The sequence below is a fragment of the Durio zibethinus genome, chromosome 13 (assembly GCF_047325235.1).
Source record: "Durio zibethinus cultivar Kanyao isolate XHJ-2024 chromosome 13, ASM4732523v1, whole genome shotgun sequence".
NCBI classification, from domain to species: domain Eukaryota; kingdom Viridiplantae; phylum Streptophyta; class Magnoliopsida; order Malvales; family Malvaceae; genus Durio; species Durio zibethinus.
Window position 1 is genome coordinate 17,088,916 of NC_143174.1, and position 25,179 is coordinate 17,114,094.

Consider the following 25,179-nt stretch of genomic DNA (forward strand, 5'->3'; position numbering starts at 1 on the left):
TGTTCTTTCCCTTCAAATCCTACAACGTCACATGCACACACAGTCAATTGAACGGATGAGAAAAAGTTTGAGAAAATGTTGGGTTAAGACCATGCAATAATATCTCCATCAATTACAAACATCAATTATTTGCTGCCTCTTAGCTTGCATACACACATGAACAGATTTTCTTTCTGCTTGTTTTCTTGGTCAAAAAAGACAAAAGTTTGTTTAATTGGAAGCAGTTAGCGGTTTGAACAGCCCTAGCCCATAAGAGTTTTGCCAAATTAGCAAGGGAGAGTATAATTTTTTTTTAATTACAAATATAAAATCTTGTAAAAAATAATTACATGAATTAATTTAATTAAATTTTATTTAATTTTAATTTCAAATATAATCATACAAGTATGTAATTTTTTAAAACTAACGGAGTAAAAGACACCGACATTATATATTATGGAGGACATTTAGCTAAATATTCTCACAACTACGAATGTAGAATTGAAAGAAGTTTCGGGTTTGTCTTTCTCTTCTGCTTTTCATTTTCTTTGGGTGTTTTATGGGATTAGTCAAGGGAAGGAATTAAATTGACTACTTAAAACAGACTTTATTAGCCTATACGCGGTTTCACCAGTTAGCAAGAAAAGGGGTGGGGGGAGGGGATTTTTTGGAAGGTGATGTGATAGAATTATGTTGTGTTCTTCAAGTAGGCCGCAGTTTAAGGGATTTGCCCAGGCTGGTCCTTTGAATTTTTTGGAACGCAGACCACTTACCTCATCATTAATATTGACATGAAAAGATATCCCCAAATCTCCATGTGCACGTCACTATTTTGTCTTATATCTACCATTTTTATATTCACCATCGTATCATTCAACTTCTAAAATATGGTTCAATTTTTAATGAAATTACACAGAATATGACCGATCACCCACAAGATAAGATTTTTAGAGAGGGTTAGAATGAGAAGAAAAAAGAAATAGAAGATAGCCGAAGAGAGCAAAGAGAGTATAAAGTTGAGAATGTTGTAAAATTTGATTTGATTCTTTTTTTATTATTATTATACTTCGTAAATAATAATATGATTAACTGAATATATGACTGTCATAAAATTATGTGTGATTTTTAATGATTTGGCAATCAGGATACCGTTAATATGACCACTATAATATAGCAAATTGCAATCTTTTTTATGGCAAGCTAATGCCAAATTCAACCTAAATAATAAATTAAACTTAACTTGATAAGAATAGAGAGGAAGATAAAAATTAAGTGGAGAAATGAAATTTTAATCCTGTAGTGACTGGTCTAAAAAAATAATAAGAGAGGTTGTACTTCAAAGCCTATGATGATGAATATATATATATATATATATTATGATTGCAAAGGAAGATTAGTGCTCTTACAAGGGGGAATGGAGGATGACAAGCTCAAACCTATGCTTACATGACTTTCAACTATTAAATTAAGAGAAAAAAATCATATATATATATATATATGTATGTATGTGCGCCCGTATAACTCTTAAATGGCTCCAAAAAATTAGTTGGTCAAGCCCAAGCACATGTTTAGTAAAACGTGCAACAGTGTTAGATTGAAGGGATAAATAATGAAGACAATCATGTGGTTGGAATATTGTTTATGCATTGTAGTAATTAAAAGTTGATTCGTTGAGACTTTGACATCTTGCATGTATGTTATTCATCCCTGCTACTTGCATACAATTAGAGAGAGAGAGAGAGAGAGAATTGTTCAGTCCATGTGCTCAGAATATTTTTAAAATTTAGGAAGATTTTGTGGCGTTTTCCTCCAAACATTTGTTTTGTTGCAATTTTTCTATCTTCTACGCCACATTGGGCAAGTTGACAATATCAAACAAAATATATTCCTCATGAGTTCAATAAAACATAGTCATAATCACTATTATTACATGTAAATCAACATTTGAAATATTATTAAAAGAATAAATTTATTCTTCCAAAGCAGAATTTTCATTTAATCAATTGCGGATTGCAATGATTTTTGTCTCACGGTTGTGGGCTTAAATATTACTCACCAAAATGAATCATTCGAGTCCAATGTGAGGTCCATTTATATCAGGATCTCTTTCTTTCTTCAGATTTTCTAGGGCCTGTTGCATGACATGGAATAGGGCAATTCGTGTCACAATTGATTGATATTAATTCACTTATTAAATTTTTATAAAATTAAATATATATTATTTTATTATTTTTATAAAAAAAAAATTTTCAAAAAAAAAAAAAAAGTACTTGCTTCTCTATTTTAAAAAACTACCACATTTTAATTAGGTTGCTTCCTCTTTACTTTTAAAACACTTTTTTTTTTTTTCAAAATGACCTACATATTGAGTGGAGAAAGTCAACAACTGGTAAAGATAAAATAATTATTATAAAATTATCATAATTATATAAAATATTATTAAAATTATATCAAATATTATCAAAATTATAATAAAAATTATTAAATTTTAAAAGTAACCAAGTTATCAAACTTATTATAAAGATTTTCAAAAGTTATCAAACTTACTATAAAAAATATTGATAAAAAAATTATCATAACTATTACAAAAATTATTGCAATTTTATCAAAAAAATTATCAAACTTATTAATTAAATTTTGATACATGATTAATTATTGATTTAAGAGTAATTTTGTACATTGTATTTAAGTTATTAGTAGAAGAGACAATTTGGTTTGGTTAAATGCTGAATTTGGACTAAATGTTTGGATAGTTTCTCAATTTAAGATTAAATATTATAACTTAAATTTAATATGCAAAACTGCTTTTAAATCAATCATTAATCATGTATATATCTATACTTTAATTAACAAAGTAGTGGCCTAGTGAATGACATGTTCTAAACTTGTAAAATTATGAATTAAATTTTGTTAGTGTAAAATATACTGCATTAATTAATCATATGATATTTTATAAAATACATATTAAAAAAATTATTTATCACATACATTCGCGTGTGCCCATTTGCTAGTTTAACTCTTCTAATAATTTAAATTAAAAAAAAAAAAAAAAGCAAGGAGCAAAGCATGAATTGGGAAAATGTTTATTTTTTTCTTTTAAATTATTTTTTAAGAGTTCTTAAAGGCCAAATGAAATAAAAAAAAAAAAAAGGAATAAAGGTAGGGTATAATATTGGATCTGTCTCTTATTTTTGGCCAGAATATAATATCTTTCTATATTTAAGAGCTCGTAAATATAGTATTTGGTTTAAAAATTCTTTTATTAGATTTATTATTTTAAAAAGATTAACTGAGGAAGGAAATATATTACTAGCAGTCGTTTTTGGGACAAGTGGAGGCCCAAATTCAACCGACCCAAATGGCAGTCAAATCCGGTCTATTTCGATTCCTATAAAGGACCCATTCCATCTCCTGTCCCCTAGGGTTTTCTTTTCTTCTAAACAGGGTTTTTCTGTAAGGAAAAAAAAAAAAAACATAACAAAGCATTCGATCGAAAAACCACACAATGGTACTTTCTTCTCGTTGTCTTTCTCTGCCGAAAAGTTTATGTGCTTGTCTACGCCCTGAATACTTTATTTGATTGTGTTGAAATTAATTCGCTGAAGTAATCTGATGTTGATTTGATAAGTGAAACTGAACAGCCGTCACATAAGACTTCGATAATAAAGAAGAAGCTCGCCAAGAAGACGAGGCAAAATAGCCCCATCCCTCACTGGATTCGGATGCGCACTGACAATACCATCGGGTTTCTTTTCTTCTTTTAGTTTTTGATCTCCCTCTAATTGTTCTTTTTACTTCTTAACTCATTTTAATGTTTTTTTTTTTTCTTTCAGGTATAATGCAAAGCGCAGGCACTGGCGTCGTACGAAGCTCGGATTCTGAGGCTCTTGGTTAGTGTTTTGTCGGTCATAGCTGGTTTCTGAATTAATTTTAGGTTATTTCTTTGCTCTTAAAGACAATGATGAAGCAGCGCTTATGGTTTTGTATTTAAGTACTCCAGTTTGTGTAAGGAACTCGTATGACTCCTTGAATTCAAGTTTTGTTTAAATTATTATTCGAAATCATGGTCTATTCTATGATGATTAAGTATAATCTTGGGTGCTTGTTTCTTTGCTTGGTTAAAATAAGAATATCACAGGCAGACCATATATATCCTTTTAACGAAATGACATCTCGACAGTGGTTATTGTGTTCTAAAAGTTGTAATTGGAATTACGTGTTACTAGAGTGCATCATCACTTTTTCTATTTTTTTGGTGAGAGAATCGAGAGAGATGAGTGGTTAATTTTGGGCATTTTCTTTGTGTTGATTGCTTGATGCTTGGTTTCATCGTTTTTGATTCAATGTTAATGTCTGTTTTACTTGTAAGGATCATTTGAGTTGTCTTTCAGATTAGTTATTTGCAGCTTTTATGACATTGCTTTACAAGTTAATGTACTAGCTGTTCGATCAGACCATGATTTTGTGTTGTGGTGCATTAACTGATGGAAGACATTTGATTAGAATTACGTAGACCTTAAGAGTTATAGCCTTTTCAAGTTTTGACTAAATATCTTTGATTAGTTAGCGTAAATAGTTTCATGAACGTATGTTTGTAGGATTTTTTTGTGTTTTCTTTCTCTTTTTTGTTTCTGTCTTGCTAAATACATCTATCAGTAGTAGCATCATCTCCCAATTGATTTGTGAATCATGCCTGGATAAATCTTTGTGAGTTTCTTCTCTAGAAAAGAAAGGTTAACTCATGTCAAAGTGTGTGCTTTTCACTTTATCAGCATGAAATATTTTAAGAATGAAAGGGTACTGTTTTACTTTAAATACCGTATAAGGATGTGCGTGTAATGAACTGGAATACTGAAGTCTATGGCAAATTGGTAATGGGATCTAATCCAATGAAGGTAAGACACATGGGGATGCAGCACACATGAATATTTACCAAGCTTAGTATAGGGAGAAGTTGGAGTTAGTTTACTCGAGAAATGAGGAAAGGATAGTTGAGCTTGCAGGTAATGTGATGAATTTAGCAGCAGGGAAGAATGGCTATAGCTGGAAAAGAGAGATAGGAAGTTGAATGAAGAGAAAATTGAGTCAAGAAAGAAGTTCACAACAAGAAGGGAAGCTATCGATGAAGATATGAGCAAGGAGCTAAAATTGGCGGCTAATCATTAGCTGTTACCTTGAATCTTGTGACGTCAATTGTAGATATTTTGCAATTATTGAGTCAGCATTTTGTTCATATTAGCCAACATTCATAATAGAATTCTGTTATTGTGTTACGTTGGAATATTAGCAATAATGTGCTTAAATACAGAGTCTGTAAAAACTATAAAAGTATGAATGAAATATCATAAAAATTCTCTGCTTTATATTCTCTCTGATTCTCTCTAATTCTCTGATCTATTTGTTCTAGCTTCTTCTATCTTCTTCTTCTTCATCTTAATTCGGTTCATCACATCACAACTAGTTTGTGACAAATTAGTATCAAAGCCTAGAAAGATTCAACCACCAAGCTAGGAAAACAAAAAGCCCAAAAAGCTATGGCTGAAGAGACAAGATTCAACACGCTACAAGAGCGAGTTTAGAACTTGCAAAATCAGATGAAGGCCTCGAAGGTATCCGATAGCGCCCATTCTGAGCTTGCAAACTCCAGTAGGGGCCTTGAAAGCTTCTGAAAACACCATTCCAAAATGATGGGAGGAATAGAAAAGGGATATTGAGGTAAGGTTTGCTGAGAATAAAAAAAAATGTTAGTAGGATCCACAAGCTGTTGGAGAAAGAAGAAGCACAAGGTCAGGTTGACTCAATAAGAGTTGACATTGAAACAGCAGTTTCCAAAAGCCAGTGTCTCAGCCTGAAATGAAAGGTAAACAACCTGTAAAAGTTACTATTATAGATGAGCAAGGGAAATTTACTTATAAAATGATGAATCTGGTATCCTTATGATGCTAGCCGCCTTATCTCTCAAAAATTCTAACTTAAATCATTTTATGAATGCATTCACACTAAAACCAAATTTTGAGTTGCCCTTGTTTGATAGTAGTAATCCTAAGGGTTGATCGAAAAATGTTGAGAAATACTTCGCCTTGTTTTTTGTTGCTAACCATCAGAAGCTGAAATTAGTAACTATGTATTTAGTGCGAAAAGTTGAAATTTGCTTCGATGGATATATTATGCAAAGGACTAAATGTTAACTAGCATGATTTCACTAATGATTTTCGGCAGAGATTTTCTTATCAAACATGCTCAAATGTAGTTGAAGAATTCAACGAGTTGGACTAAATATCCAGTGTGAAGGAGTATTAAGAGAAGTTTTAAGAAATCAAGCCTTATATGTTGTAGTTTAACCCCCGTCTATTGGAGAGTTATTTCATCTCCAGCTTTATATGTGGCCTGAAGGATGAAATCAAACATAGTCAAACTCAAAGCCAATGAGCCAATGACCCTAGCTGCAACTTATAGGCAAGCCAAGCTCCATGAATTGACCACTGAATTTGAGAACAAAAGGCATAAACAGTTCCAAAAGATCACCCAAAACACTAATGCCTATACAAAACCCTCTTATATTCCTTCAAACCAAACACTCAAGCCTTCACCAAACACCTTGCCAAATACTAATAGAAACTTATGGAACAAAAGAAAGCTCATAATTTATGTTACTAATGTAGAGATATATTCATCCCTGGACATGTTTGCAAGAATAAACAGTTGGAACTCCCTTACTGTGTAAGAGCAAACAAGGGATTTCGAAGAATAGGAAGTGGGACTGTTTGGTGGTAAGCAAGAAGTTTTTGAGGATTTGGAGATCTCTATCGATGTCTTGACTAGAAGTATGGGACATGGTACACTAAGAATTCAAGGCAGTATCAAAGGCAAACCAACCAATGTGCTAATTGATAGTGGAATTACACACAACTTTATCACTCCTAAATGGGCCAAGGATGGAATAAAGTTACTGCATACCACTCCATTAGCCATCACTGTAACTAATGGAGAGAAAATTTATAGCACAACAAAATATAAACAAATAGAATCGCTTCTACAAGGACTTTAGTTTACTTATGATCTTAAAGTTCTTCTCATAAAAGATAATGACGTGGTGCTTGGGGTGGATTGGTTGAAGAAGTACAATCCATTGAAGTTGATTTTAATGAAAGTTAGTAAGCTTCAGAAACGAGGACAAAAAGTGACACTAAAGGGCAGAGGGAGTGATAATGAGTTGAAGTTCATTATTGGAGAGCAATTGAAAAAAGTAGCTGATAAAGATTCCGAGATATTAGGGGAATTGTACATTATGTGTGTGAATTATCAGCAAATAGAAAGTCCACAACTCAAACCATCGTTATGCTCTTGCCAAGGTATCTTTTGAAGAACCGTTAGGGTTGCCACTTGAAAGACCTCAACCATAATGTTTTCTAAAAATCAGGATTCTAATCAATCAACCTAAGATCATATACGTTCACTCACTTCTTACACCTATCTCATCCTTACACAGCCTTAGAAGTAGCTAAAACGTATTTAGAACCTGTATTAATCCATGAGAATTTGTTAATGAAGAGGGTTGGAATAAAGATAGTGTCTAGTATTAATTCTCCACAGGTGAATAAGTATGGCCAGCAATTAGAGTGTCCTGCTACTGTAATTGATAACAGAAAAATCAATGACAATCAAGTAATGACTCAATTCCTAATAGTGTGATCTAATCCAGGGTCTAAAAATGCAACATGGGAAGATTATATTGCATTAAGGCTACAATTTCCATCCTTAAATCCTTGGGGACAAGGATCTACTAAAGGCGAATGAAAACACCAATTTTTGTCAGGATAAATCTCAATTTTCGTTCAGGATTTTGACTGACACAATTAAAGCCCATTTAAACATTTTAATTAGGTTTTATTGGGCTTAGTCTTATTGTGATCATAGTGTTTAAGCCCAAAGTTTTTTTAAATCCAAATTTGTTAAGTTTTAATTAATTTAATAAAAAAAAGAAGACAGAAACTGGAGCAGAGCATGGTGTCGTGCACGACACCAGCTCCCAGCCCCCTCTACCCACTGTTGAGCCACCCTACCCTTGCCACTTCTCCAGTTCCCTTACTACAATTCCCTTTTTCCAATAAGCCAAACTTTTTCTGGCAATGGGAATTGATCACTCTTCTTAAGCAACCCGATCAAAACCAAAATAAGGAAGACAGAAGCTCAAAGCAAAATGGGATTTGACACAAACTGGTTCTAAAAGCAAGATCACAACAAAAAAGCCTAGCAAGCCACCTTTGCTGCAAAAAATCCGACACGTTTTTTGGTTGCCAATGACACCATGAAAAGTCCCATGGTCCCAAAAAAACATGGGATTTGAAATTCCACTTTGACTCTGTAAATGAGTCATCATGGCTCAGTAAAAAGGGGGTTAATTTTTTTAGCAGGAATTTTGCCAAAAACAGAGCACCACTGTGTTCACCTTTCGATAACCACCCACCACTGACTCGAAACCCAACCACGACACCTAAGCCTACTTCCATCCCAAAAACCCCTTTTCAAACCTGTATTAAAAAAAAAGGGAGGGAGAACCTTTGCAAAAAAAATAAAAGAGGGGAAGCTTCTATCGAAAACCAGAAAAACCAAAAAGAAAAAATCTTTTCTGAAAATCCAAATACCAAAACACAAAAAAAAAAAATATCCCATGGGGCGAGGAACCATAGCGCCAAAAAAAACCAATAAAAAAGCTAGAAAATAAAAAGAAATTCGACCAAACTTTGAAAGCCGATTTGGGCTTTTAAGGGGCATTTTTAAAGAAACGGGGCAAGATGGTACAAATGAGGCCGAGAGAAGTTTTGGTTGTTTTTTGGGCATTTTCGATGACTGGTGACCGATGACGATAACGGCGTAAGACTGTTGCGATCGGTCGCTTTCTGGGTTTCTACTCGCCGGCGAGGAAAGCTTGAAGAGAGTTTTTCTGAATGTTTTTTTAAAGAAAAGGGTGAAATGGTTTTAATTTAAAAAAACGTTGAATATTTATAGAAAAGAAAAAAAAATCTTTTTTACTTGACTTATGCGTGGACTTGAACTGGCCAGGAGTCCACACGCTAGACATAATGCCCCAACTCCCGTTAACAGCCATAGATCGATTCATTCAAACTGTTTGCTGAATCAGCCGAACCGCTTCAAATCGGTTGAAAACCGTTAGTTAAATCGAGTTAAACTGTTCGAATCGCTTTTTAGACCGTTGACCAATGCTAATAGAATTTTTCGGGGTAATTTATTTATTTTTAATATATATTTTAAAAATTATTTATTTGTTTATCTATATATATTTAATTTTTAAAAATAAATATATGTTAAAAAGAGAAGGGTGTTGATTTTTTTATAAAACAAATTATTTTTTTAAATGAAAAATTTTTTGATAATGAGATTTTAAAAAAATTTTGTGTAGGAATTCTTATGAAATTTTTATGTAAAAAATTTTTTTCTAAATATTATAAGCATATTAGAGTATTTATAAAAAAATTTCAATGCAACAAAATTTTTTTTTATCCATGAAAAAAATGCAAAGAATACCAAAAAAAAATTAATAAATGAATCTTTAAAAATAAATAAAAAGAGATAAATAGGCATGGTAACTCAACTCGTACTCAACGGGTTTCGATCCAACCCGACTTCTTAAAATCGATTTTTTTATTTTGAAAATCTAATTTCGGATCGAATAATTGTAAAATAAAGTCGAAGTCAAATTTTAGGCAAACTCGCCCTGATCCGACCTAGTATAAATATAAAATTAATTTTTAATTAATTAATTATATATTATATTTATTTAATTTTATATTTACATTAAAAATAATATTTTATATTTAAAAATAATATTTTATTAATTTCGGATCGGATCGAATACGGTTTTACATAATATTGGGTCAGGTTGGGATAAGGTATAAAAAAATAAAAAAAATTATCGAATCGGGTTTGGGTATTATAAACATAGAGTTGGGTCTAATTCGATGCGAACAAAAACTTGCTCCAACCCGACTCATTGCCATTTCTAAAGATAAATGATAGAAAAATAATAAGACATAAATAAAAAAAATAAGCCTATTTTTGCATGAATATCGTATTATATTATTGTTTTCATCACATATGCATCTTAATCATAGAAAAATAGATGCAAACTTTTGAGGATGAGATTTTAAGAAAATTCAAGTAATGATTCCTGATAAATCTCTAGATAAAAAAATTCTTTCGATATAATATATTAGAGCATTTGAGAGTTTTTTTCTTCTAGCAAAAGGTTCTAATTTATTTTTTTCAAATAAAAATAGAACAACATTTAAAAAATAATAGTATCAGAGAAATTTTATGAAAAAAATGAAAATAAAAACAAAAAAAAAATTAAGAGAAAAAAAGAAGTTAAGGAAATTCTTTTTAAGACTTTTATGTCAAGATTAAAGAATAACACATAATTAATTGATACCATTTTTAAAACGGGTGCTGTGAAGGTGTTAATCATTTCTTACGCGTAACCATAAGTTTTCTTAAGTGGTCAATCACACTTAACCAAAAAATATTAGTGGCAATTCCTTGTATTTTCAAATTTGTTTAGCGGTTTCTAAAACCATTATGACAACAAAAATAATGTAAAGAACTAGAACACTGAAGGCAGTGGCAAATTGGTAATGAGATCTAATCTAATGAAGAAAACTAAAACATACGGGGTGTAACACATAAGAATATTTATCAAGGTTATTAGAAAAGTCGAAGTAAATTTACTCTAGAAGTGAAGAAAATATAACTGAGTTGGCAAGTAATGTGATGAATTTAGAACAAAGAAAAATGGCTATAAGTTGAAGGTAGGAGTTAAGTTGGAAAAAAGAGAAAAGAAGCTGATTAAAGAGAGAATTAAGCCAAGAAAGAAGTTGACAATAGGAAAGAAAGATGTCGATAGAGATATAAACAAATAGTTAAAATTGGTAATTAATCAATAATTGGTATCTTGGATACTGTGACATAACTAGCAGATATTTTACAATTATTAAGTTAGCATTTTGTCCATATTAGCCAACATTCATAACAAAATTCTATTATTGTGTCACGTTAGAAATATTAACACTAATGTATTCAAATTGAAAGTCTTTAGCAACCAAAAAGTGTGAATGAAAAATCACAAAAAATCTATATTTTTATTGGGTTTGCTCTTAAAACTTCAACTCCAAACAATAGCAATTAACTTGATATTTCTTCTTAAATAAAAAGAGGATATATACCCACCTTTAAGGGATTAACTTGATTGTAGCCTCTGATTTTGAATCGCCAACTTGATTTTTCTTGCTCTATAACCCTAAGGAAGATGATGAAGAAGAACTCTTATTTCTTTTCTATTTCACGATGGCTAGATTTTCTTTTATATAATACTTCAGCTCCTTTTTCTTTTACTAATTAATCTCTTAATTAACTTAATGAGCTTTAGTAATAGTCTAGCTCAACTATCATTTAGGCTGTGTATTACAGATATGACATCTTGAGAAACAAATTGAAAATGTTTATGGATATAACTTAGTCAAATTACAATATGATGAAATAAAGCTTGGTTTTCATTTAAATAAAAAATAATTTGCATCAATTTATTCTTTTCTCAACTTCAACATGATTTATTGGCACTACCAAAGAGAGTTTTACTTAAAAGTGTAATCGAGCTGAATCAAGTCAATATACTATAATGTTCGAGCTCAAGCTTGACTCAAAAATTGAAGCTCAAAACTCGATTTGAGCTCAACTAAATTTTATTTATCAAGCTCAAGCTTGACTCAAGATAAAATTTGAATCAAGCTCGAACTCAATTGATAAACTCACTATCTAATAAAAATTTACTAATTTGATTAATATGCTTGATAGTAAAATTTAGTTGATTTAAAATTTAAACTAAAACGTAAAATGAGATGTTTTTCTATAAATAATGATATTTTTAAAATAATATCGTAACAATATAGAAAACTCACCATCGAAATAAAATTTTTTTCTAAAGATACAAAATTTAGAAGTCTCAGCTAGGGTTGGCAGCCCAACCCAAGCCCGGTAGGTTTCGACCCACCCAACCCAACCTCATAAAGTCAATTTTTTTTTTTTTTAAATTGGGTTTCAGGTCGGGTATTATTAACAAAAAAATCAGGGTCAGGTCGGGTTCGAGTTTTAAGCAAACCCGACTCAACTCGATCCGATATTATATTAAAAATTATTTTTTAATTATTTTTTTAATTTTTTATTTATATATAATTATATATTTATATATTTATATTTAAAAATAATATTTTATATTTTAAAAAATAATATTTTATATTTTAAAAAATAATATTTTATTAATTTCAGGTGAGGTCGGGTTTGGTACGATTTATACAATATCGGATCAAGTTAGATTCAGGTATAAAAAATAATAAAAAACTTTCGAATCGGGTTAGATTCAAATTTTAGAATTATAAAATCGAGTCAGATTCGGGGCAAGCAAAAATCCGCTCGGATCCTACTCATTGCCAACCTAAGTCTCAACCAATTAAATCCAAACAACCAAATCCCAAAATATCTCAACATAAAAATTTGAAAGTTCCAATCTAACTAATCAAGACAACATTAGCTTTCACTAAGACAGTACTAAATTTGTAAACAAAAAAGGAAGCACTAAAACAAGCACTATTGCCGGCATATATTATTCAAACAGTTTCTTTTTATTTTCTTCAAGTAGTTAAAGTAGAAATAAACAAAATTCAGTAGCTATCTTTTAGCCAAGGGGCGTAGCTAAAGGTTTACCAAAATTACTTGCTTAACCTTCAAATGTGCAATAGCAGTTCATATATGGAGTTGACGCCTTTGATTTTTTTATGTAAACTAATGTTGATTGAAGGTAGGGGGAGGCACGTGGATACAACCTGTTCAATTTGTAGAAAGCTATGTTGAAATGAGGAATGAAAGAAGAGTGCTAGAAAGGAAAACGGTGGTTACTAGAATGAGATGGGAAAAGAGAGAATAGAGGCGTCGCTAAAAGAAGAGTGAGGGAAAAGAGAAGCAAATGAGACTGAGAAAAAAATGTTTAGGATTTATATATATATATATATATATATATATAAAAGGATAAAATTGTTTTTGTTAAAATTTTTAATGAAATTGATTATTTAAAAGTATATCAATTTATTTTTCAAATTTTACTTCGATTATAGCAAGCTCAATCTATTGATTTAAATTTTTAATTTTAGTTATTTATTTATTTAATAGATTTTAATATTAACTTCACAACCTATCCCAAAATTCCAACGGCAATTAACTGTTTTCACTATTCTTTTAGCTTTAAAAAATAAAAAATCGAGTTAACAAACCGAGATCACCAGCAAAGTTTTCACTTTGAACTCATCACCCTTCTGCCTCTCCCAAAATCATACTCAGGTGAGGCGACCTCCTTTCTAACCCTCATCTAGTTTTATTAGATGACTCATCATTTTTACCTTTTTATTTTTTCCTTTCATTGGATTTAATCAGATACTTGTCTGAAAATCTTATTGCTATCGTTGTTGGAGCAATTTCTATAATTCCAGATGGCTTCCTCGGTGCTCTCTTTGGCTTCTGCAACTCCCTCTGCTTCACTTTCTTTTCACGATATTAAAAAAGTATCTTTTATCCCTTTCTTAAAAATTTGGCCTTTTTTTTCTATTTTTATTTTAGTTAATTGGCCACTGACAAATGGGAAGATGTTTTCCACAGGGAAAATTGAATCTTGTAAATACCAGTTTGTGCTTCGACGAGGAGAAAACCAATCCCTTCATCAAAACGAAGGTACTTTTTTTCTATTCTTTTTTGTTATTGTCCTTCCCATTCGCAATTGAAGATCAACTCCCCGTGTCCTGTATGGTTAAGTAATTGTAATTAACGCTTTTTTCCTTGATCTATGTGTCGAGTAACTCCAGTTCTTGTTTTCCTTTTTTTGCTTGTATATCTGAGTTATTTTGTTGTTTGCAGTCTTTTGGTCGAATATCTATGGTTGTCGCTTCCAATATGTCTCGTTTTGAGGGTATAACAATGGCTCCCCCTGATCCAATTCTTGGGGTTTCTGAAGCTTTCAAGGCAGACAACCATGAGTTGAAGCTCAACCTTGGAGTTGGGGCCTATCGAACTGAAGAGCTACAGCCCTATGTGCTTAATGTGGTTAAAAAGGTTAGGATTCTTTCCTAAATCAGTTGATTCAAATTTCATGATTGATGTTCTGCTCTAAGTTCTCCCTTGACATAGCTTATAATTTGCTTTGTTTCTTGCTGCCAAGACTGAGTATTTGTTGCTTTGACAATTAAATTGAGTTGAAATTAATTTTCTTTTGGGAACTCTCAATTTTCTAGGCGGATAAACTTCTACTGGAGAGAGGGGAAAACCGAGAGGTAACTTTATCAATTTGCATACATAACGTGAGGTCAGTCATCTTCTTAAAGATACTTACTTCGGTTTAATTTCCCATGCAGTATCTTCCAATTGAAGGCTTAGCTGCTTTCAATAAGTTGACAGCGGAGTTGTTATTTAGAGCAGACAACCCAGTTATAAAGCAACAACAAGTACGTGAGAATTTTGGCTATTATCTCATACAAAAAATTCTCTTCTACCTCTCTATGAATAGGTTTTTCAGGAAAAATTGGAGAAGAATGAAATTGGTTTCGTGTTAATTTACGTATTTGACTTTTTCTAGGTTGCAACAGTTCAAGGGCTTTCAGGAACTGGTTCACTTCGACTGGCTGCTGCTCTTATAGAACGATATTTTCCTGGGGCAAAAGTTCTGATATCATCTCCCACATGGGGTGAGTACTGTCTCCCTCTTAAACTTGGTTGTGAAGTTTGTTCAACATGATGTGTTCTTATAGTAATGTAGTTGTGAAATTTGTTCAACATTGCGTATTCTTATAGTAATGAACTGTCTCACAGGTAACCACAAGAACATTTTCAACGATGCCAGGGTTCCATGGTCTGAATACCAATATTATGACCCAAAAACAGTTGGCTTGGATTTTGAAGGGATGATCGCAGACATCAAGGTCATATTTTTGCTAAAAATGCTCACTAGAATAAATGTCAATGTGCAATAGGCTAATTCCTTATCTTTCATATCTCTTTTTAAAGGATTTATTCTTCAATTGCATTTTGCAGGCAGCTCCTGAGGGATCTTTTATTCTTCTCCATGGTTGTGCTCACAACCCAACTGGCATTGATCCAACACCTGAACAATGGGGAATAATTGCGGATGTCATCCAAGAGAAGAACCATATTCCATTTTTTGATATTGCATATCAGGTATTAGTTGCCTGAGTTCTGGATATAATTCTTGGTTTCAGGTGCTCTAAAATTGTAACATTATATAGAATTTAGACAAAGGTGATATTTAAATGAAAACTCCTTGATTTACTTTTGGTGATAGGGATTTGCAAGTGGAAGCCTTGATGCTGATGCAGCATCTGTGAGGATGTTTGTTGCCCGTGGTATGGAGGTTATTGCAGCACAGTCATACAGTAAAAATCTTGGCCTTTATGCAGAAAGGATTGGAGCAATTAATGTTGTCTGCTCATCACCAGATGCAGCTGCAAGGTGCAATTTTTCTTATCGTTGTGAAAAGTGATTTAGTGAGCCTTTTCTTAAATTAAAGTAACAACTAGAAGTACATGGAACTGCACAATAGACCACGAAGCAAAATTTCTTTTATTTTCAGTAATTTTTCCATGTTAGATACATGCTGGAAAATATTCTTTTTAGCATGCCACGACTGAGTAAATTATTAGATAGTCATTGATACCAGCGTCCTTGTAATTGATGTCTTAGGCTTTTAGCTATAAGACTGCTATTAAGTTTTAATATGGATTCATGTTTTCTGATGGATCAGGACCTTTTCTCGTCATATTACTTTATAAAGAAATTGATGGTTATGTTTCTTTTTACATCTGTGAATCTGTTCGCAAGCTACACCATTAAATTATTTTTATCAGACCAGCTACCGATAAGAAGTATGTCCTTTCAAATCATAGGTTCCTCGACCATTGCTAAAATAAATTTTGGTTCAAATCAGTCACATCTTATACATAATTCAATTTTGGTTCCCAGTCCTTGTGACTAGTAATTGTTATATTGCTTAAGGACTGGCTTATATTATATGTTTGTTTCAGGGTAAAGAGCCAACTGAAAAGGATTGCTCGACCGATGTACTCAAATCCTCCTGTTCATGGGGCTAGGATTGTTGCCAATATTGTTGGGGATTCAGCTCTCTTCAGGGAATGGAATGAAGAGATGGAAATGATGGCTGGGAGAATAAAGAATGTGAGACATAAATTATTTGATAGTCTTTCTTCCAAAGATAAAACTGGGAAGGATTGGTCGTTTGTTCTTAAGCAGATAGGCATGTTTTCATTCACAGGCTTAAACAAAGCTCAGGTAATAGCCCGTTCCTGCCATTTTTTTTTTTTTTCAATTTACTTACAAGCTTCGTCCAACCCTACTTGATCGGTTCACTTTCTAGAGCCATCCTTATGCGGTGATAGAGATGCTGACCTCAATTAGAATTTCGCTTATAACTGGAAATTGTTGGAGTACTCATATATTGCACTCTATATGATAGTGAAAGATAGCAATGCATGTCACAATATCTTTGACTTATAATATTGTGGTTTATTTTTTGTTTTTCTTAACAGTGTGATAATATGACAAACAAGTGGCATGTCTATATGACCAAGGATGGAAGGATATCCCTAGCAGGATTATCATTGGCCAAGTGTGAATACCTTGCGGATGCCATCGTTGATTCATGCTACAATGTCAGTTAAAATTAATGGAAAACTGAGCTGAGATTATGGTAGCTGGAAAATTTTGTTGAGTTATATGCAAACCATGAGTAATTTAAGTGATTTTATGATAAAGATGTAATAATGTGTGTTAACAAGTTAAGAACATTTAAATCTAGCGTTTTGATTTAGGCAATTTGCTGCCTTGATAATTGATTATCCTCCCATAAAAACAATCTTATATAAAATTGAAAATTGTCGGTGTCTTTTCTTTGTTTCTTTTTTATAGGCATAATTTCTATTCATATTACTGAGCTCAAAATGAAGCACTCATTTTCTTAATGAAATGGACTTGTTTTCTCATTTAATCCTTTTTTTTTTTTTTTGGGTTTATTTTTAGCTTGGATTAATGTGGTTTGATTTCTTGTGAGAGAACAAAAGATTGTTTAGCTTATAAATTAATTGGAAGTGCAGCACACAGCATTTCAAAAATGCAGCGCAGTATACAGAAGTACAAACCTTATAAAACAGTCCCAAAAAAAAAAAAAAAAATCCTCCTACCAACCACTCTTCACCCAAAGTTATGAATTGGAAAAAAAAAAAAAAACTGTGCAAATAACTAAGAAACAAAAACTAGTTCTGAAGAAGTGCTGCTAAACTGTAGATGTCCGATGGGAGCAAGAGGGATAAGAGTGTAAAACATAGGTAATCTACAGCAGCAAGCTGCAGGTATCAGAAATCCCCTGGTCAGCATATTTAGCATAAAGCAATTTTATGACTGCCAAAGTGCAACACCAGTGCACTCTTTCTTCTTCGGATTAGTTGACAAGTAGAGCAAAAAGACATCCATACATTGATACATACCCAACCCAAGGCTAGCTTGGTTGGTTCAATCCAGGTGAATTTCAAACCAAAATTTTATAATTTACTGTTTACCAACCTGGTGTAAGTGGTTCATAATACATAAAATTATTTTTTATAGAGTTCTCAATATTTTACTTTTGCTGCATAAATTTTTTCATATGATAATTTTAATGGAGATTATCACAAATGAATAATTTTTTATTTATCCCAATTGCGTTTTACCTGCATTAACATTAAAAGAAGTAAAAATCTCAACATTAACATGATTGGATGCTGACATGGACAAGTAAAACAATAAAATTAGGGGTGATGCAAGCATATAAGCAAATCGATTTGGAAAATAGAACGAAGGCAAAAGTTATTTCTCATTACGTCCGAGATATGAATTCAAGTTTTGTCCAAATGGTAACTGTAATGAACTAGTAAATCTGAAAATACTGTACAAAAAGCAAACACAGTGCAATTTACAAATGATATGAAGAATCGGAAATCTTCTATTCCAGCTCAACCTTCATCTCCAAAGATATGAATTATCATAAAATCTTTGCATATTATTGGGCAATATTTCATGGACTTCGATTTTCTTGTCACCTGCTTAGTTCTATTTGGGTATTTCAATGCCGACTAAGCTAGGGACCTATCCAGGACTATTGTTTCTTTAATAGAGAAAGAAAGAAATAAATTGTAGTTGCTTCATCTAGCACTTAAATAAGAGAATATTGTGCTCTTATTAATGCCACTTTAAAATGACTTTGGCTTTGACGTTCACTGGAAGATACGAGTATCACACCATCTTCCACCACCAGACTTGGCTGTGATAATGGCACAATTCATGAATGCACCAAACACATTTAGATTGAATGTCATCTTGTACACCATCATGCTGCATAAGAGACTACTGTTCTTCAGACTTTTGTGTCTCTTTAAATAAAACTGTTGATATTTTTGTCAAAACACATTTTTCTAACTGCTTTCGAGGCTTACTTAACAAATTAAAGCTGGCATCTATAATACCACCTTAAAATTGAAAGGAAGTGTTAATGTAATTATATAGTCAAACATAATATTAAAGATCATGATACCGTGATTAAAGTAATATCTGAAATTAAGATACGATTATGACAGCATATCTGTTACCGTATGATTCTCTCCTCAATTATAGAGAATCCCTTGTGATATAAACAGAACATTTCTGTACATTTTTTAAAGTCAATGGATGGAACAACTACTTTTCCTGTAACAGAATTGACGAGTATCTACGATTTAATTGATGCAAAACCCACAATCACATAGCAGCATCGTAAATATTATCTTGATTTGGAGTCATGCCGGCACTGCAGGTTGTGCTACTCTTAGAGTGCCTCCAAGCTCCATGGGAACAAGAGGGATAAGCGAGTGGAGAACATCAGTTATCAATGGACGATAACTTGGTTCGGGTTGCACACATAGCACAGCAACAGCAGCAACCTGCATATCACAATTCCACTTTGCAATTTATCAAAGCAAAAAAATTAGTCTAAGCATGCAAACCTACAATGCTAGTGCCAGAAAGCTACTTCCTCCTCCTCTTCAGATTGGAGGGAAATAATTCAGACTAAAGACATTCATAATCAAGCCTAAAGAGAACAATGGATAATCTTGATATTTCTTGGTGGTTTCATCCTCAGAACCTTCATTTTACAGCGAAAATATAGTTAAATTATGAAAAAACAAACCAAATCATTTTCCAAAAGTGAATAAATGGGTTCTCAGCTCACTCATTCCTACGTAACCTAACCCCTGAGCCTTATGTGACATAAAGTGTAGATAAAAATCTAAAAGAAAATGAATTGAATTTTTCCTTGGACCTCGCAAAAACAAAGACCGGTAGGCTCAGTGTAAGCCAATTTGGATTTAGGATCAAATCAAGTTGCCAACCAAGTGAGTAATGACAATCCAAGTGCTTTTGTCAGTAGAAGCTTACCAACCTGATATAAGTGCTTCAGATCCATGGTATTTCTTATCACAGGATCCACAATGTCTAGGAGTTTAGATCTGTCAGTAAGCTGTGGCATGGCCTGCATTAATAAATAGCTATGGCATTAGATTTTCAAACATTCTATCCTTCTTTTTTTTTTTTTTTACAAGAACTATTACATAAGATCAAGGCATACCCATGTGACAATAGATTGGCACTGAGCTGTTGCCAGTTTTTCTACAGGCTTTCTTCCCAATAGAAGTTCCAGCAGCACAACACCAAACGCATAGACATCAGTCTTATCTGTTAACCTACCTAGAAAAGCAGAAAATACATTTAGGCTTCTTTATGAGGAATTATAAATTTCAAGCAGATTAAAACTATTTATATTCACATCAAAAGTTAAACCAATGTTTCTAATATGCCATTGCCAAGCCCCATTTCAGAAAAATTGCAAAACATCACATATAATTTGTACTTTGGACCTCGTCTATCTGTTAGGATGACTACCAAAATGTTGACACATGTGAAGTCAACATTAGAATAAAAGAGAACAGCATAATTAGTTCAGAGGCCTTCTTGTGGCAGCACATATGCGCGAAGAGTGACAAATCTATACCATGTATTTATTGAGATCAAAACATGTGAAAACATAATTGAAGTCTCTAGGATCCTTAACAACTTTTTTATTAACTCCCAAAGAGGGAAGAGAAACTATAGAATGACAATATGAATAACAACCTGTCAGAATTAATTGTGCAATTATAGCTGATTTTGTTTACATACCATCTAATAGATATTCAGGAGCTACATAACCCAAAGTACCCGAAAGCTTCAAATTATTGTTGCTTTGGGCTGCATCAGTCACAGAAAGACCAAAATCTGAAAGCTGTTTCCAGGCAAAATGGAAAAACGTGAGTTTCAATAGATTTATCAATAATGTCCAGCACCAATAGTACAAACACAAAAAGTTTTAATACTAACAAAAAGCAAGAGGTCTAACAATTTACATTATAATTATTACCTTTGCATTGAAGTCGGAATCCAAAAGTATATTAGATGATTTCAGATCTCTACGGATGACTTGTGGACTGCAGTGCTCATGCAGATATTCTAATCCTCTGGTCAACAACGGAGATTTATCTAATACTATTCATTAACCAAGAGCAATAAGTAAAAAATCAAACAAAACCTCACCTTGCTGTATCCAAAGCAATTTTCATCCGCCTATGCCAAGTTAATGACGATCCAAGAGAAGGTCCTACGGTATTATTAAAAACAAAAAACAGAAATAAATTTTCTCCTTCATTACCAGAGGGTTTATCTTTCGTTTCTTAAGTACTTTATGAGAGGCGGAGAAAGAGAGTTGTTACCATGTAGTTGAGTTTCCAAAGAACCATTTTGCATCAATTCATACACAATAAACCATGTGTCATTGTCGCTACTAAAACCCAACAGTGAAATTATATTCGAGTGCTTAAATTTACATAGCAAATCCACTTCATTCTGCAATTCCATACAATAACTTAACGTCAAAAAATTGAAATCCTAGAAAACACATAAAAAGAACTGATCAAATTTAAAAAATAAAAAATAAAAAAAAATCCTGCAGAAATAATACCTCAAATTCTTTTTCCGTATCCTGGTTTGCACAGTCCAATTTCTTAACGGTAGCATAAGAACCATCATCGAATTTAGCCTTGTAAACACATCCAAATCCACCCTCACCCAAAATATTACCTTGATGAAACTTCTTTGTAGCTTTTTCAAGTATCTTATAATCCATAAACGAAGCAGAACCCTCCTTGGAAACCGTCCTCATAGACTTGAATTTACCCAAAAATGGTGCCAAACCAGCCCCTTTTTCAGCATCTTTAAATTTAGAACCACAAAAAGCAGGGAAACAGAGGAAAAAAAAGTTATCAGTTTTTATGCTTTCTCTCAAAGATTCCGTAAACTGTGAACAAAAACTGAATTGGGTATCGGCTCAAAAGAAGATACCTGAGCTCTTAGCATCATTTTTGGTGGACTTGAGTGAATTCTTCCTGTAATAAATCCGTAAACAAAACAAGGAAGAGATAATTGCACCCAAGGAAGAGCAAGCAAGAATGATAGCTATTAACATTTTCTTGGGTGGATTCATTTTTTTCTGCTCCTCACTTCCCAGTTGAATTCCTGCTATTTCATTAACCACTTTATAGCGTCAAAAGTACAACCTTTTTTAGCAGGAAAAAAGAAACTTCCTCCAAGTAAAATGCTTTCAGCTTTTAGAAATCTGAAGAAATTAAGTAATTTGAGAATTAAAAAGAGAGATAAACAGGGCAACATCTTCATCACTAAAACAAATTTTAAAAATAAAAAGTATTGTGTATCAACTGGGATATCGATTTCCATGAAGCAAAACAATACTGTTCACATTCAAAACATTGAATGCACCGATATATGTGGTTGTTTTTTTAAAATTTTGAAACTTCTTTTTTAAAAACCTTTGAACTAAGAGTCTCGAGTCTAACCAGAAACAAACAAAAATGACTAAGTTTTTCACTAGCCAGTCGAGAAAAGCAAGCAGTTTGTCTCCACTAGTTGAGAGAGTAGAAACCAAAAAAGGCAATGGGTAGTTGCAGAAGCAAAAGGAGTAAAATGAAGAAGTGACACCTGGAGAGAAAGCAGTCATTGAAGCAGAGTTAGGACTAGAAATGGGTGATGAAACAGGGGATACGGAGGCAGCAAGAGGGTCTTGCACGGCAAAAACAATAATGGTTTCAGGAATAGAGACAAGTGAAACAAGGAAAAGAAGCAAGGGCGTAAGCTTCTTCATCCCTTGTTTCTTTTCGAACAATAAGACTTTTAATATTGCTAAAATTAATAAATTTTCACGAAGACATGAAGAAAGAGATAAATGACAATTGACAAAGTCTCAAGCTTTGTGGGCTCAATTCAAGAGGGACAGAGAAAGAGAGAGGCCATTTGTTTTTGGATGTTGTAGACTTTTGCAGGCTACAGCTTCTTAGGCTTTGGTGTTTCCTTTTTTGGAATCTCTAAACTCAGTAATGCTTTTTGCTCTTCTTTTAACTGTCTTTATCTTGAAATGTACAAAAGCAAAGGGGGAAACAAAAGGATGCGGAGGAAAGTTGATTATGTGTCTAATAGTTAACGATGTTTGAGAAGATATTAAAGATTTAATTTTAAATTAAATTTTTATATTTATATTAAAATTTTATCTTCCTTATATAACAAAAAAAAAAAGTTGTTTATGTTGGAAATGGGGCAAGCTCAAAATACAATCATGTGGGCAGTTTTTTAAAAAAAATGTTCAAAAAAAAAAAATATATATATATATATATATAGTACTGATCTCTCCCATGGAGCCGAGAATATCAGTGTTCTTCACTGCTTCAAAATTCCCTAAATAAAAAACTGCAAAACAAAATTTTGGTAGATTTTCAATGTGTTTTTTTGGTTTTGCTTGTTAAAAATTATGCTACAGAACAAAGAAATAAATGTGGTACGTGGATAAAATGCAGAATGCATAGTGTAGTAATCAGATTTTAAATCTTAACAGTATCCAATAAAAAAAGTCAAGACTATTAAAAAATTAGTTTAAATACATGAACGAAAGTGAAACTTTTATCAGGTCTTCTTAACCCTTTTTTAATTATAAACAGGTTTTTCTTAACCTTTAACCCCAAAGAAAAAGTCAAATTCTTCATTTTTAGGTTACTTTTCACTTATTAAAGGATGAATTTAATGTAAATAAATATGTTTTATATGCTAAGAATTAATACCTGGGAATGTTCCTCGAAGGATGCTATCATGTTGTTTTCCATTTTTTTTTTTTTTTGGTTCAAAAAAGAGCATGTCTTATTACATATAAAGGGCGAAAGGTGATCTGGTTCGAGCTTAAATTTTAATATCTTTCTTAAAACTTCTTTTCCATTAAATCAAGAAGCGGAATGCATTGTAAGTGAAAGACAAGGGGTAGTTTTAACTTCAATTCGATGCTATTGGCTATCCTAGAACAAAATTCATGCCCGCAGAAAAAGACTTCATTATTACGTTTGTAATTGCAAGCTAGTTCAGCTATCTTGATGTACTTTCCGGTCAAATGATTGAAGAGTTTGCTGGAAGTTGGATTGGACAGCTGACGTAGATGTCACAAAGAGAAAAATTAGAAGGCGTCAAAGATAATATTCAAAGACACGCTTTAATGCTCAAAGCTGGAGGGGGAGAGAGGAGCCGGTGAGGTTGAAGGAAACACAGAGTATGGGAATGGGAGTTGAGAATATCTCACCTACTGATTTCACCTTTTATACCTTATAGTTGATGATGTGGCATATTAACTTGTCAAATGTTGAGATTGCTGGGTTGGCAATCAAAATTGTTGCTGATGTGGTAGTTAATGACGGTCAAAATAAAACATATGGCGGTCAAGGTATAACAATTTGTATCTATAATTTTGTTTCGCTTCATCATACCCTAATTTTGATTTTTTTTTTCTTTTAATTTAGAAGAAAAACAAATAATTGATTATGTTTACAAATAATTGAAGTTAAAATAACGTATTAAAATTATTTTCAAAAAATATTTCAAATTAAAATCATTGTTAAACTCATTCAATATGTTTTTTTCTTTTAAAAAAAAATCATAGTCCGAAAATAAAAACAAATTACAAGCATTAAACCATAAATATATTTATATGCATTTTCAATAATCATTAATATATTGAATTTCGTCTCTTAAGTATTATTATATAAATCAATTAAATTATAAGTTAAACTTCCATCTATAATGATCACCAATTAAAATTGTGCTTTCCACTTGTAGCAATTTTCTTGATAAGATTGGTTGAGTGAGTCAAATGAAATTTAACTCTAAAACCAAAATCCCAGCCCCAAAATTTGGGTTGACAGAAATTAAATCATCAACCCGTATGCAATCAATTTGAGTTAAAATTAGAAAGAATTGAGTTACCAAAATTATTAACCTAGGTTGTCTTTGTGTACAATGAAAGTATAATTTGTCAACGTAGATCCCAATAAGAACACCTTTCTCACTTGCGTGTTAGGTGAATTTGCAGTGAGTTTGAAAATCAGTAGACACCAAACGGTTCACAGCTTTTTTCCTTGCTAGAGTTGTTATTTTTAAGGGTTTTCATACTGAAAAATACCAATCGGTTGATCCCCTTTTTAAAATTTAATAAAGTGTGTTTGTGAAAGATCTAAGGGTGGTTAAGCTTCCATATCAGACAAATTTATCTGAACAGACATTTTAATTTATGACTTTAAACAATTAGTGCTTCAAGAGAGGACATCAGGGCTAGGGCGCCATATTATTTGATTTTCAGTCTGTTTCTTATATGTTGTCCTGAAGCTGAAATACCCAGATGAACTGTAATTAATTAATTAATTAATTACAAGGAATTGATTTTTTTTTTATATATATATAATTGTAGCATGATAGTAATTTAATTTGCTATTGCGTATATAATCCTGTCTACCTAAATTTGTGAGATGAAATCTTAACAGTCTTTTTACTTTATAAAATGAAAGAGGTTCTTTTTCTATATCAAAAGGAAGAAATGACCTCATGTATTAAATTTTTTTTCTTAGTTAATTG

General features: G+C 32.2%; 3 protein-coding genes across 7 annotated transcripts; 2 read left to right on the plus strand and 1 right to left on the minus strand.

Annotated features, from left to right (window-relative positions):
• Positions 1 to 3,340: 3,340 nt before the first annotated feature.
• On the plus strand, positions 3,341 to 5,342 carry LOC111302859 (large ribosomal subunit protein eL39-like). Of its 4 annotated transcripts, none has more exons than XM_022898728.2 (4): positions 3,341 to 3,487; positions 3,621 to 3,724; positions 3,813 to 3,869; positions 4,875 to 5,342. In XM_022898728.2, the coding sequence occupies exons 1-3, from the start codon at positions 3,485 to 3,487 to the stop codon at positions 3,859 to 3,861; spliced, it is 156 nt and encodes a 51-aa protein (XP_022754463.2). In that variant the 5' UTR covers positions 3,341 to 3,484; the 3' UTR covers positions 3,862 to 3,869; positions 4,875 to 5,342. The 4 variants fall into 4 exon arrangements, 3 of the variants coding, with proteins under 3 accessions (XP_022754463.2, XP_022754464.2, XP_089598050.1); XM_022898729.2 differs by having other exon boundaries at positions 4,983 to 5,342; XR_016326503.1 differs by having other exon boundaries at positions 3,348 to 3,487; positions 3,813 to 3,984.
• A 7,901-nt stretch (positions 5,343 to 13,243) lies between these two features.
• On the plus strand, positions 13,244 to 17,009 carry LOC111302861 (aspartate aminotransferase, chloroplastic-like). Of its 2 annotated transcripts, none has more exons than XM_089741925.1 (12): positions 13,244 to 13,383; positions 13,477 to 13,604; positions 13,699 to 13,770; positions 13,954 to 14,148; positions 14,328 to 14,366; positions 14,448 to 14,537; positions 14,669 to 14,777; positions 14,902 to 15,011; positions 15,124 to 15,267; positions 15,392 to 15,558; positions 16,131 to 16,395; positions 16,653 to 17,009. In XM_089741925.1, the coding sequence occupies exons 2-12, from the start codon at positions 13,533 to 13,535 to the stop codon at positions 16,782 to 16,784; spliced, it is 1,395 nt and encodes a 464-aa protein (XP_089598051.1). In that variant the 5' UTR covers positions 13,244 to 13,383; positions 13,477 to 13,532; the 3' UTR covers positions 16,785 to 17,009. The 2 variants fall into 2 exon arrangements, with proteins under 2 accessions (XP_089598051.1, XP_022754466.2); XM_022898731.2 differs by having other exon boundaries at positions 13,258 to 13,383; positions 13,533 to 13,604.
• A 1,634-nt stretch (positions 17,010 to 18,643) lies between these two features.
• Positions 18,644 to 22,586, minus strand: LOC111304064 (putative receptor-like protein kinase At1g80640). Its single transcript, XM_022900579.2, has 10 exons — positions 22,219 to 22,586; positions 21,565 to 21,738; positions 21,185 to 21,435; positions 20,937 to 21,069; positions 20,761 to 20,824; positions 20,588 to 20,684; positions 20,350 to 20,452; positions 19,760 to 19,878; positions 19,574 to 19,663; positions 18,644 to 19,073 (listed from the first exon to the last, which is right to left on the minus strand). The coding sequence occupies exons 1-10, from the start codon at positions 22,379 to 22,381 to the stop codon at positions 18,930 to 18,932; spliced, it is 1,338 nt and encodes a 445-aa protein (XP_022756314.2). The 5' UTR covers positions 22,382 to 22,586; the 3' UTR covers positions 18,644 to 18,929.
• Between the last annotated feature and the right edge of the window lie 2,593 nt (positions 22,587 to 25,179).

Excerpts from the sequence above, each read along its gene's own strand:
- LOC111302859 (XM_022898728.2), top strand. Across the intron at positions 3,725-3,812 it reads CGCACTGACAATACCATCGG|GTATAATGCAAAGCGCAGGC; the intron begins GTTTCTTTTCTT and ends TTTTTCTTTCAG.
- LOC111302861 (XM_089741925.1), top strand. The coding sequence starts at position 13,533 with ATGGCTTCCTCGGTGCTCTCTTTGGCTTCTGCAACTCCCTCTGCTTCA. Across the intron at positions 14,538-14,668 it reads CAGTTATAAAGCAACAACAA|GTTGCAACAGTTCAAGGGCT; the intron begins GTACGTGAGAAT and ends GACTTTTTCTAG. Across the intron at positions 15,012-15,123 it reads GGATGATCGCAGACATCAAG|GCAGCTCCTGAGGGATCTTT; the intron begins GTCATATTTTTG and ends TGCATTTTGCAG.
- LOC111304064 (XM_022900579.2), bottom strand. The coding sequence starts at position 22,381 with ATGAAGAAGCTTACGCCCTTGCTTCTTTTCCTTGTTTCACTTGTCTCT. Across the intron at positions 21,070-21,184 it reads ATACGGAAAAAGAATTTGAG|AATGAAGTGGATTTGCTATG; the intron begins GTATTATTTCTG and ends ATGGAATTGCAG. Across the intron at positions 19,879-20,349 it reads TCCTGAATATCTATTAGATG|GTAGGTTAACAGATAAGACT; the intron begins GTATGTAAACAA and ends CTGCTTTTCTAG.